Genomic DNA, 13,120 nt, shown 5'->3' with positions numbered 1-13,120 from the left:
AGAATATGATGCCATATTTAGAACTGACATGTTCTGTTACACTCTTTAATAGAATTCCATCTATGTTCTACCACAGTAAACGCAAATGAGTTGTAATGATAACATGTGAACCCAAATTTACCCAAAGTTAAAAATCTCACAACACCAAGTTATAGTCCAACAGGTTTAATTGGAAGCACACTAGCTTTCAGAGCATCGCTCCTTCATCAGGTGATAGTCCTTCTTCAGGTAGACTATCACCTGATGAAGGAGCGATGCTCCGAAAGCTAGTGTGCTTCCAATTAAACCTGTTGGACTATAACCTGGTGTTGTGTGATTTTTAAACTTTGTACACCCCAGTCTAACACCGGCATCTCCAAATCAAATTTACCCAAAGTGGTGATAATTTTCTTTTTGACTTAAGTCTTCCTAATCCACTTCAAAATGTTGAGTGTTGATATCCAAATCACAACTATCATGTTATCTTGAAAATGATTTGCATTAATTACAAATCATTATGCATTTATATAGTAATTCAACCTCACAAAGAAATGTTAATTATCTTTTAATTAGCAACAAAGCCACAATTACAAGACAATCCATTTGAAAACATAGGGTAGTACCAAACTAAAACAATATTTAAGTGTGATACAACACTTTCTACAAAACTCACCATATTTAAAGTAATTTTGCGATTAATCATTTAATCATTTTGCGATTAAGTTGGACATCAAAAATTCAATTTTCAGTTATCTTTCTGTTGTGCATATTGGCTATACATAAGGAATGAATGAAAGCATCTTTCCCAATTTCATAACCTAATGTAAGGAGTAGCATTAAGATCAACACTTAATTTTTCCATGACTGCAGCAGTGTGGTTACCATATTAAAGTGTCACTGGGTTTACACATGGAAAAGTGCTCAATAATATTATTGGTGATGCAATTTCATACCATCAATTATTAACATCAGAAATTACTTTATTACCTGAACAATTAAATCCAAGAGTACAAACAGTGCACTGAAAGTTTCACAACTAGTTGATGTACAGTAGCCAATTCAGGGCTAGTTTTCACAATGGCAGGATTTAAAGATCTTTCAGAACAAGGTGTTCCCAGTCCACAACTACATAAAAGAGTGATGCCTCTCCCTATATACAGATATATAACTGGGATACTCCCCCAAATCAGTTATTGATTTCAACCTGGCTAACTGAGCCCCCATTACTTAATCACCTAGTTAACCAACATTTCAAATTACTTTAAGGCTCAATTACTAAATAAAATTTTTAGCGTACTTTCCACTGAGCAGATTTAATTAAGAAAAGCTGAGTAAAACCACATCACACTTCAGCAGTGGTTTACCAGCTGTGTCATTATTTAATGTAGTTTAATAACCTTTTGTGTTCATCCCATGATTTATCAGTAATACAGACTGAAAACATTAATTGCAATGAGGCAATTTATTTCACAGGCTTAACTAATTATCATGGGCTGCGTTGAAAGGTGTCTTTAGAATGCTTAATTATGTGAAATAATGATACCTGCAAAGGAATTACGAAATTGAAACTTAATCCACAGTTCAGATCACGTTAGAAGGGAGCTGAACAAAGCTTAAATTTACCTGAAGTTCAGGATTTAATTTACTGCTTTATATCTGGCAATTTATGTATTTAAAAGTGAATACAGTTATGCAAATAGAATTTTATGTTAACTGCATTTAAGCTCCATTCAAGTCGATTTATATTAGGTGCGATTTTAGTGCAACACAGCAAGCTCAAAACTCTGCAGGAAGGTCATGTGTTCTTTGTTACTGCATAAATGAGTGAAATACTCTGCAAAATGAGTGAAATACTCTGCAAATTTAAATATCAAAATAACATGCCAATTGCAAAACATTTTTAAAAATCTAAAATTCTTAAAATATAATTGGAGAATGGAGATGTTAACTAAATTACTTTAGTTGAAATTCCTTATTTAATATACTTCAGTCACTAACTTTAGTACACATACCAAACAAGTTCTCAAAATGAATCCCTTTTACACCTTCAATTTCCTGAAGATTCTTACTGTGGACAAAAGTTCCGCTTATGTACATCTTGCCCAAAATGCTATATTTTTTATGCTTCAGCATAGGCAGTGAATAGTGGTAGACGATTCAAATGTGGAGTTTTTTGCCTCAGAACTTGATCCCATCTAAATCTATCATTTGAAGTTACTAGCCAGAGTTGGTGTAATACTCAAGACCAAGAACTCAGGTACACTTCGGTTAACTAGCTCAGGAGCACTGAGGCCACCCATGCATGCCCAACTCTGTCCATGCTCAGATGTACACAGATCAGAGACGGAGTATCACACATTTTGGTCTGCATGGCCTAGTACATTTTAGGCCACAAATTTACTAACTGAGGCACATCTCTGAGAAATGTACTCCCAATTCTTGCATTACACCCACTTGGCTGTCAAGGACTCAAACTTTAAACATATAATTTGTACACCTGCGTGTCTGCAGCATTTCAGATTTGCACACCAATTCTCAATTTTGTGTCTACAATAGTGCAGGGTCAGACATAAAAGTTAATTAAATACACTTACACAGGAAAAGTCATAGAATGATAAATTCTGTCATGTCAATCTGCACTGAAATCATTTTCTATACACAAGCTATTCTTCTTGTTTCACTGTTGCTAGATGAAGATCCCAGATCCCTCCCTATAAACACTATTGGTGCACCTACACCACATGATCTGTAGAATATCAAGAAGGCAGCTGAATACCACGAGGGAAATAAAGGATTGGCACTAAACGTTGGCCTTGCCAGCAATGCTCATGTCATGCATAATAAAGAAAAGTGAGGAGGTAAGTATAGCAAAGCAAGACAAAGAAGGAATATTACTGCAGAAGTTTAAATTTGAAATATATTTTAAGTTTGATGATGTATAATTATAGATGGTGTCAATTACATAAACACTATTCCTGGTAGAATAAAATGTCCTTACATTACCTAATGAACCTTATATGTAATATCTGTGAAAGAAACACAGCCATTACATAAAAGTGATCATACTGCTAAATAGAAATTAATCTCTAAGTATCTTTGCACTTGAGAAAATTTAGCAAATCGAAATGACTAAACACAATATTTATCAAAATACAAGTTCACCTAACTACCATGGGTACAAACATCATTAGGATGAAAATAACGACTTCATCTAGCCAGTGAAATCAGAAATACATTTTCTTAGACAATGAAACGTTTCCAAGCTTTATCAAACTTGCACTTTAATCATTTTAAAAATATCAGAAGCATGGGTAAATTTTAAGGACTAACATCAGCACATGTCCAATGTTCTTCCTTGTTTTGGTCATTTAAAATAACCAATTCTGTGAAAATCTGCTGTGTTTAATGCAAATAAAAGGCCATATAATTTCCCCTTACACTCATCAGCAACCACCACAAAGGACAGAACAAATTGGTTTAATCAGGTTCAATATAACTATTACTTTGGTCAATAATTCAACATGAGACAGATTAACAAATCATAAGATTAGTTCTGGTTGATTTCTTTGATTTGCAGTTCCATTCAGCACTGAGTCTGAAGTCCTGCAGGATCTGTCTTCCTGGAAGAAAGCCCAATCTACCAAATATTTGTTTACTCCTATTACAAGATTCAGAATACACCAATGATTGGTGCCCAAATCGACTGTATCTATGGACAAAGACAGTTACTTGAGAAAGTGTAATTTCAAATTGAAACATCGATATGACAAGATTATAGTTTGACCTGAAACACTGAAAGCAGATAAATATTCTTTAAATCGAGAAATACCAACAATTCTACAACATTTAATTATCTGTGAGGCATAACAGGAAGTAAAGGATAGCTTTACTTCTATTGCTGATGCAAATCTGAAGTAATGTTGAAACAATGAGTAAAACTGAAGGTGAAAATAATGCAAAAGACCACGTGAATCATTGCAAGCTGATGCCTACAGTAAAAGCATTTGATGTAGTTTGTGCAAATTCAATGGAAACAAATTCTGCCACACCCAATCAATCAATTTCTAACTGGGTCACTTTTGAAAACATGGTGAAAGTGGGAAAACTAAGTTTTAAAGAATGTTCCTGCTCGGCAACAAACATAATCCAATGGATAGCAACGACTCAACAACCAAGTATGATGACAATGAGTTCTTCTCAACTGCCCATCAACATACACTTCAGATAAAAGTTTGCTTGGGTTCCTATGATTTGGTTTAAGGCAAGAACAATATCCTGCTTCAAATAACTTTCAATCTTCGATCGCTAAAAGTGATCGAGCTGGGATGAACAACTGCACTTACAATGTGGTCAGCTGTGACTGATATAGATGTAATAGCATCTTCTGTGCTAATAATTGCACCCTCCTCCCCATCACTAAAAGAATTTTAAGTATGCATGCAAGCGGTAAGTGCTAATGTCCTCCCCAATTAATGGAGGGAACACTACATACATTACAGAGAAAATACTGAATTATGGCTATTATCTACAATAGTAAATCTAAGGCTTTTAAAATAGGGGTATTTGCTCTGTATGGCCGAGACACAGTCACACTCAGACATCTTTAATGCTTACGTACTGTGGGCACCTTCTGGGGCTGGCTGTAAAGTTTTGGTAAGCATTCATCGATAAGGTTTTTTTATTTTAAAAAATCCCCTCCAACATTTCTCTCCCCTCTGCCGAAGGGATGTCATCCTGCTGCAATATGGTTTCTTATGCATCCTTTGGCACCGGTTTGGGGCTGTTATTGAAGGTCTGCAATCAATTCAGTTACAGGAACCATCAGACCAATCTTAAACTCACCTAACATTCAAAGTTAAAGCAGGAATCACAGTGCCCTAGTTCAGGGGCAGTGAAATAACTACACTTGAATTATATAACCTCTCTCTCTGAACTGAAATCATTAAAGATCATCTAAAATCAGAACAAGTCAGGATCAAAAGGAAGGTCATCTTGACCAGTGTAGCTGAATTTCACTATACATTTATCCACTGACCATGCAGGAGCTTTAGTGTATATTCACAAGTGGCACTAGTATAGTAAACAATGTGGCTTTTCGGAACACAGTAAATAACACATTCAGAATGTGTTGGGTATCTAACTTTGTATATGCTGTCACTGCACATTAGTGATTGGGAATACTGCTGTTCTGCAATTAAGTATTTTCAGAGATAGCAGTGTTCATTATCCATAAATGCACAAGAACCTTCCAGATGTTGACCAGAATGCCACATACAAATGTTGCATAAAAAAAAGCTTTCTATACATTTGTGTCCCTTTTAACAGGGGGCAACAGCCTAATGAATGAAAGGTGACTTTTTTAAGGAAATGTATATTTAAATTTAGAGGCCACAAAAGGTGCCGCTATTATATCTGAAATGAACTAACAAATATCAGTTCACAGTTCAGTTCCTAGTCATTCCCTAGTTAAATTTATCTTATCTTCCAGCTCTGGTAGTTCAGCAGAATGTTCTATTACTAGACTGTCAGATTATCAAATCACCATTACACGCTTGACATCCCAAATTAATGTACTCCTCTTACACGTGTAACACTGCCACACAGAGCACTATAAAATAATCAGGCAGACGTGTGCAGAACTGGCTGATGGATCATCTCATCAGTCCAGGAGCACAATACCTACACACAGAGGAGGACGTGTTTGTGCCATGCTGGAAGCCTTTAGTGAAAGGGCAAAAATACCATTTGTGTTAACTGAGCAACTCTTGCAAATGGTTGCCCTGAGAAGGGTAGTAGGGGCTGTGAAGGTGGGTGGTGTTGGAGCCACAATCAACATATTGGTAGGCATCAAAGGAGACTTGCTCAGAATGCGACAAATACCAAGCGGTCACTGTTGCTCTGGAAAAGATAGGAAAAAAATATTAGAATGAACAATAATTTCATGCTGTTATTTTTACAAACACAGTTTTGGAAGACTGGTGCTGCATTTGATTTGCAGATCGATTTTGGCAGTCAATGATAGTTCCAACTCTGTTTATATTTCAGGAAGGTTTCTACATTAACAGGATTAAATAACTGGCTTTCACAAGTTTAAATGTGACTAGCTGTCAGCAGCAGCTTCCCAAGTGCAGTGATACATGGAAAAATGCAAGATGTGAAGGACGTGATAGAAACTGCAAGTCATCTCTGGATCAAGGACATAGAGACTGAGGCTCTAACTTACAAGCATGTATTGAAATTGAAAAGGACAGCATATTCTTGCTTTTGTACAGAAGATCAGATTGCTTGTGCAAAGCATGCCAGATGGAGAAGAAGTTGTAAGCACAGGTACAGAACAGCATTAAAAGAGTAATCCAGGATGAAACTCTTTTATTCTAATATTCAAGTTTATTAGGGAACCGCAACAAAAAAACAAATGGTCTCGTTCAAGAAATCACCACTGCACAGAAAAAAAGCTGCCTATGCAGAACAGAATATCCTGTCCTTCATGATAGAAGGGAAACATATGTGGATATGTGGCCATTACATTGTTCTCTTTAGATCTGGGATGCACCGAAAGCATGCTCTGCAAAGGGATAAGTATAGAGATCTAATTAAACAAAAGAAATCAGACAACAGAGGTTTATGAAATCATGAGGGGTACACATAAGGTGAATGTCAGGTGTCTTTTCCCTTGGGTGTGGGATTTCAAGACTTGGGGGCATATTTTAAGGTGAGAGGGGAAAGATTAAAAAAAAGACATAAGGGGCAATTGTTTTTATACAGAGCGTGGTTTGGGTGTGGAATAAACTTCCAAGACAAAGTGGCGGATGCAGATACAGTTAAAACGTTTAAAAAACATTAGATAAATTACATGAAAAAATGTTTGGAGGGATATGGGCCAAACGCAGGCACGTGGGACTAGTTTAGTTTGGGATTATGTTCAGCATGGACTAGTTAGACTGAAGGGCCCGTTTTTATGCTGTATGACTCTATAACTCTATTCACTTACTTCAATTACATCTGCAAATAGACTCAACCAACTAAAGAAAATGGCCTAGTCTTGCAGTACTTACTGTATTGAGATCACAATATTGTGCACTTTGATTTCAGGCATTGTGCAGTAATGGCTTAAAGATAAAAAGAAAAGATAATGTTACAGATTCTCTGATACATACTGCAAATTACTCATTAACATTTGTATACTGTTAGTGGTTCTATCAATGAATCTACTATGCACCATAATTAGGTTATTTCAGGGATACCACTAATTTTAAATTAATTTTAATGCTATCAATGCAATCACTGTCTGAGCTTCACATAATGAAGAAATGTCAGATGCCAGAGACTGCAGAACAGTAGCTCAACAAGAGATGTCATCTTAAGGAAACAAGTCAACAGAACTGAAAGATGTAACTATTATTTGGAAATGCCCAAAAGGTAGGAGTTTTAAATTATTACAATTGCCTTAGACATCCTCTAAAGATGAATTTTAAATGTGTTAGGTTGGCTCAATTAGTTATTTTCACACCTGAATCAGAAACGTTTGGGTTAAACATTGGTACAAAACAGAGTACAGAATTGAGACTATCAGGTCAATATCACACTGAGAGGTTGTCAGAGGCTTGCTGCACTTAATGTCATATCAAAGTCTCAGCTGAATGTAAAACATGCACAATGGGATCTATTAAGAGCAGCAAATCCTCCTAGTGCTGGCCAAAATGCAGCCTTCAACCAATACAACTTGAATTGCAACTCATCATGAATTGTGCGACCTTGCCATTGAGATTATTCAGTTGGCTGTGACACATTCCAAGACTTTCTGAAGTCATGAAGGGCATGAAATGAATACTAATTATTTCTTTTACATCATAGTGTAACTTTTGTTTGTTGCTACACTAAAGGTGAGACTATTTTTCATTATGTAAAACTCAAGGGAATAGTTACTAACCACTGCCATTTCGGTTATGACCTGACAATTCTAAACAAAAATTTATTATAATACTTACTACATGCCTAAATCATCTAGGATGGCAGTCACCTCATAGAAAATCTGAAACACAGGAAAATACGTAATCATGCTATACAGAACAGCAATAGACACATGATCCTGACAGAGTATAAAAAGATGTGTGCAAATCATCTTATCTATTGAATGAAGACAACAGTGATTAGTTACAAATATAAATCACACTAACAATGAAATTCACTAAAGTGTTTGAACTGTAAAGCAAAACATAACAAATTTGAAATTCTGACAGCAGTATTATAGTGATGTCCTCCTTACATCTGTGTTAGGAAATAATCTGTGATAGCTTGTCCACACTGAATTAATTATATGCAGCACTCATTAATAATTAGTGATCCTCAATAATTAGTGAGGTTTATGGTGTGCATCTGGTCTAAATTTCAGAAAAACAGAAAGCAAAACTCAAAATGCATTTCTAACAAGGAATATTTCCTATCTGCAAAATCCAACTTCATACCTATCAATTAACTATGCCTCCAATAAACTCCTCTAACTTTTTTTAAAATCCTGCAGGGGCTACAATCACCATATTGCTTTTGCAACAATAAAGATGCTGTATTTTCATGTACTTGTCTGAGAAACTGCTAAAATTTGATTGAACAAAAGGAAACCATTATTTGTTTTAATGTATACGGATACTATATGCTGCTGTAATTGCAAAAAACAAATCATATGTCAGAGCAAGTCCCAATCTTAAATTAAAGTATTACCAATACTTTGTTTTCATTTTCCACTGTCCATAGTATTTTGTTATTACTTTTCATTTTCAAGTGTGTGACTGTGAGGCATGTGTCTGAAGTTAAAGACTTTTACTGTATATATTTAGCTGCCAAAACCTGGCTAGATCTGCTTTTGACAAGATGCAGAAGTTCAGAATTAGAATCCCTACTGTGTGGAAACAGGCCCTTCGGCCCAACAAGTCCACACTGACCTTCCGAAAAGACTCCCATCCAGATCCATTCCTCTACATTTACCCCTGACTCATGCACCAAACTTAAACATCCCTGAACACTAGGGGCAATTTAGCGAGGGCAATTCACCTAATCTGCATATCTTTGGATTTTGGGAGGAAACCAGAGCACCTAGAGGAAACCCACGCAGACACGGGGAGAATGTGCAAACCCCACATTGACAGTCGCACGAGGTGAAAATCGAACACAGGTCCCTGGTGCTGTGGGGCAGAGCACTAACCACTGTGCCACCGTGCTGCCCCTGGTAGAGCTAAATGCAAGCAAACAAAACCAATGAGGATGCAAGTAAATGTTACTGGTATCAGTAGATACAAGTTTTACATTTTCAAAAGATGTGCTATCACGTTGCTTTGGGTAACCTGTTGAAAATGTAATTAACATTGCTGTTAAAACAGCAACGACATCAATTGCACACACGTAACTGAGCCAATATTCATTACCTGGCCGCCTCCCAGGGGTCTGAAAACTGTAGTGTTTTTGATGTTGACAGTTCCTAGAACTTCATTAAAAAACACAATCTGCACATTGAGATCTGTAATACTGATGCTGTAGAAGTTATAGTTTGTTACATTTATAATATTCTGCAAAAGAAAAAAGGGGCAAAAGAAAAAAGGAAATTAGCAATCGACAGCCCATTAATAAGACATGAAGGCATCATACAAAGTGGATAATCAAGATCCTGGAGGATTGTTTTTCAGACTGGAAGCCTGTGACCAGTGGATGCCACAAGGATCGGTGCTAGGTCCAATACTTTTCATCATTTATATAAATAGAATCATAGAGTCATAGAGATGTACAGCATGGAAACAGACCCTTCGGTCCAACCCGTCCATGCCGACCAGATATCCCAACCCACCTGCCAGCACCCGGCCCATATCCCTCCAAACCCTTCCTATTCATATACTATCCAAAAACCTCTTAAATGTTGCAATTGTACCAGCCTCCACCACATCCTCTGGCAGCTCATTCCATACACGTACCACCCTCTGTGTGAAAACGTTGCCCATAAGGTCTCTTTTATATCTTTCCCCTCTCACCCAAAACCTATGCCCTCTAGTTCTGGACTCCCCGACCCCAGGGAAAAGTCTTTGTCTATTTATCCTATCCATGCCCCTCATAATTTTGTAAACCTCTGTAAGGTCACCCCTAAGCCTCCGACGCTCCAGGGAAAACAGCCCCAGCCTGTTCTGCCTCTCCCTCTAGCTCAGATCCTCCAAACCTGGCAACATCCTTGTAAATCTTTTCTGAATCCTTTCAAGTTTCACAACATCTTTCCGATAGGAAGGAGACCAGAATTGCATGCAATAATCCAAAAGTGGCCTAACCAATGTCCTGTACAGCTGCAACATGATCTTCCAACCCCTGTACTCAATACTCTGACCAATAAAGGAAAGCATACCAAACGCCTTCTTCACTATCCTATCTACCTGTGACTCCACTTTCAAGGAGCTATGAACCTGCACCCCAAGGTCTCTTTGTTCAACAACACTCCCCTGGACATTACCATTAAGTGTATAAGTCCTGCTAAGATTTGCTTTCCCAAAATGCAGCACCTCGCATTTATTTGAATGAAACTCCATATGCCTTGATTTGGATGGGAGCATAAGAGGTATAGTTAGTAAGTTTGCGCATGACACCAAAATTGGAGGTGTAGTAGACAGCAAAGAAGGTTACCTCAGATTACAACAGGATCTTGATCAGATGGGCCAATGGGCTGAGAAGTTTAATTCAGATAAATGCAAGATGCTGCATTTTTGGAAAGCAAATCTTAGCAGGACTTATACACTTAATGGTAAGGTCCTAGGGAGTGTTGCTGAACAAAAAGACCTTGGAGTGCAGGTTCATAGCTCCTTGAAGGTCGATAGGATAGTGAAGAAGGCGTTTGGCATGCTTTCCTTTGTATAGGAGCTGGGAGGTCATGTTACGGCTGTACAGGACATTGGTTAGGCCACTGTTGGAATATTGCGTGCAATTCTGGTCTCCCTCCTATCGGAAAGATGCTGTAAAACTTGAAAGGGTTCAGAAAAGATTTACAAGCATGTTGTCAGGGTCGGAGGATTTGAGCTTTCGGGAGAGGCTGAACAGGCTCGGGCTGTTTTCCCTGGGGCGTCGGTGGCTGAGGGGTGACCTTATAGAGGTTTACAAAAGTATGAGGGGCATGGATAGGATAAAAGGGGAGGGAAATGGAACTAGGTGGGTTGCTCTTCGGAGGGTCGGTGTGGACTTGTTGGGCCATAAGGCCTGTTTCCACACTGTAGGGAATCTAACCTAATGCAATCAAATAGACAAAATCTTTTCCCTGGGGTGGGGGAGTCCAGAACTAGAGGGTATAGGTTTCAGGGTGTGAGGGGAAAGATATAAAAAAAGAGACCTAAGGAGCAACATTTTCACACAGACGGTGATACGTGTATGGAATGAGCTGCCAGAGGAAGTGGTGGAGGCTGGTACAATTGCAACATTGAAAAGGCATTTGGAGGGTATACGAATAGGAAGGGTTTGGAGGGATATGTGCCGAGTACTGGCAGGTGGGACTAGATTGGGTTGGGATATCTGATTGGTATGTGTTTCCAGCTGTACGTCTCCATGACTCTATGTGGATGTAAGTTTGCTCGCTGGGCTGGAAGGTTCATTTTCAGACGTTTCATCACTATACTCGGTAACATCTTCAGTGAGCCTGCGGACGAAGCACTGCTGATGATTCCTGCTTTCTATTTATATGTTCACCCTTGCTTTGTCCAGAGGCTAACCATACCTCACATGGTGACAAAACGTCTTAAAATAAACCTTCCAGCTCAGCGAACAAACCTTCATCCAGAACCTCAACTTGAGCTACAAACCTTCTCAAAACTCGCTTTCATGTAGATGTAGTATTTCTGGATTTCCAGAAGACATTTGTTAAGGTCCCACTCAAAGAGTTAATATACAAGGAGAGATAACATGGGGTTCAGGTTAGGATTAGTTTATTAGCTTTAATAGAGGATTGGCTAACCAACAGAAAGCACAGAATCAGGACACACAGGTCTTTTTCTGATTAGCGAGATGTAACTAACGGAAAGCCACAGGATTCGGTTCTCAGGCCCAAATTATTTGCAACCTATATTAATAACATAGATGCAGGGATAGAGGGTGCAATAGCCAAATTTACAGATGACATTAAGATACATGGGAAAGTACGTTTCATAATGAAATAAGAAATTTAAAAATGGAAATGTGAATGGACCAAAATTTTGCAGATGGAGTTTAACCTGATTAAATTTGAGGTTATCAGAAGAATGGAAAGGCAACTTATGTAAATGGAACTTCAGGGTGTTTCGGTGCAGAGGTCAGGGTACTAGTGCACAAACAGCAGATAATTAGCAGGTACAGTGGGTAATAAGGAAGGCAAATGGAATTTTGACATTTTTTGCTAAAGGAAGAGAGTACAAAGGTGTTGCTCCAACTGTCCATGACATTGCTGAGACTACACCTGGAGTACTGCATATTGTGGTGGCCCTATCTTTGAAGGACTTACTTGCATTGCAGGCAGTTCAGAGGAGGTTCATTAGATTAGTTCCAGAGATAATGTGTTTGCCTTATGAACAGGGATTGAACAGTTTATGCCTATACTCTACAGAGTTTAAAAGAATGAAAGGAGATCAAGTTGAGGTATACAAGATGCTAAAGGGGATTGGCAAAGTAGATGCTGAGATAATGATACCTCCTTGGGCAGTCTAAAATGAGAGGTCATAGTTTTAAGATTAGGGGGTAGGAAATCTAAAGCCTAAATGAGGAGAAATTATTTCTCTCAAAGGGTCATAGAATTATGATGACTGTGATGAATGCTAGGACAGAGAATAAATTCAAAGTTTGTGAGAAGATTTGTAGCTCGGGTGTTCATTGTTGTGGTTCTGTTCGCCGAGCTGGGAATTTGTGTTGCAGACGTTTCGTCCCCTGTCTAGGTGACATCCTCAGTCCTTGGGTGCCTCCTGTGAAGCGCTTCTGTGATCTTTCCTCCGGCATTTGTAGTGATTTGAATCTGTCGCTTCCGGTTGTCAGTTCCAGCTGTCCGTTACAGTGGCCGGTATATTGGGTCCAGATCGATGTGCTTATTGATTGAATCTGTGGATGAGTGCCATGCCTCTAGGAATTCCCTGGCTGTTCTCTGTTTGGCTTGTACTATAAT

General features: G+C 38.2%; 1 protein-coding gene across 2 annotated transcripts in view; it reads right to left on the bottom strand.

The window, feature by feature from the left end:
• Positions 1-528: 528 nt before the first annotated feature.
• The window catches only part of tmem106a (transmembrane protein 106A), a 27,547-nt gene continuing 14,955 nt past the window's right edge, over positions 529-13,120 (bottom strand). For both annotated transcript variants that reach the window (XM_043675028.1, XM_043675027.1), the window contains 4 exons: positions 9,399-9,539; positions 7,968-8,011; positions 7,035-7,088; positions 529-5,877 (listed from right to left, as the gene is read on the bottom strand). In XM_043675028.1, coding sequence (XP_043530963.1) covers positions 5,730-5,877; positions 7,035-7,088; positions 7,968-8,011; positions 9,399-9,539 — 387 coding nt within the window. In that variant the 3' untranslated portion in view covers positions 529-5,729. The remainder of the gene's footprint in view (positions 5,878-7,034; positions 7,089-7,967; positions 8,012-9,398; positions 9,540-13,120) is intronic.

The sequence above is a fragment of the Chiloscyllium plagiosum genome, chromosome 33, assembly GCF_004010195.1.
Source record: "Chiloscyllium plagiosum isolate BGI_BamShark_2017 chromosome 33, ASM401019v2, whole genome shotgun sequence".
NCBI classification, from domain to species: domain Eukaryota; kingdom Metazoa; phylum Chordata; class Chondrichthyes; order Orectolobiformes; family Hemiscylliidae; genus Chiloscyllium; species Chiloscyllium plagiosum.
Note: the sequence above shows the minus strand (reverse complement) of the source record. Positions and strands in the feature narration are given on the sequence as shown.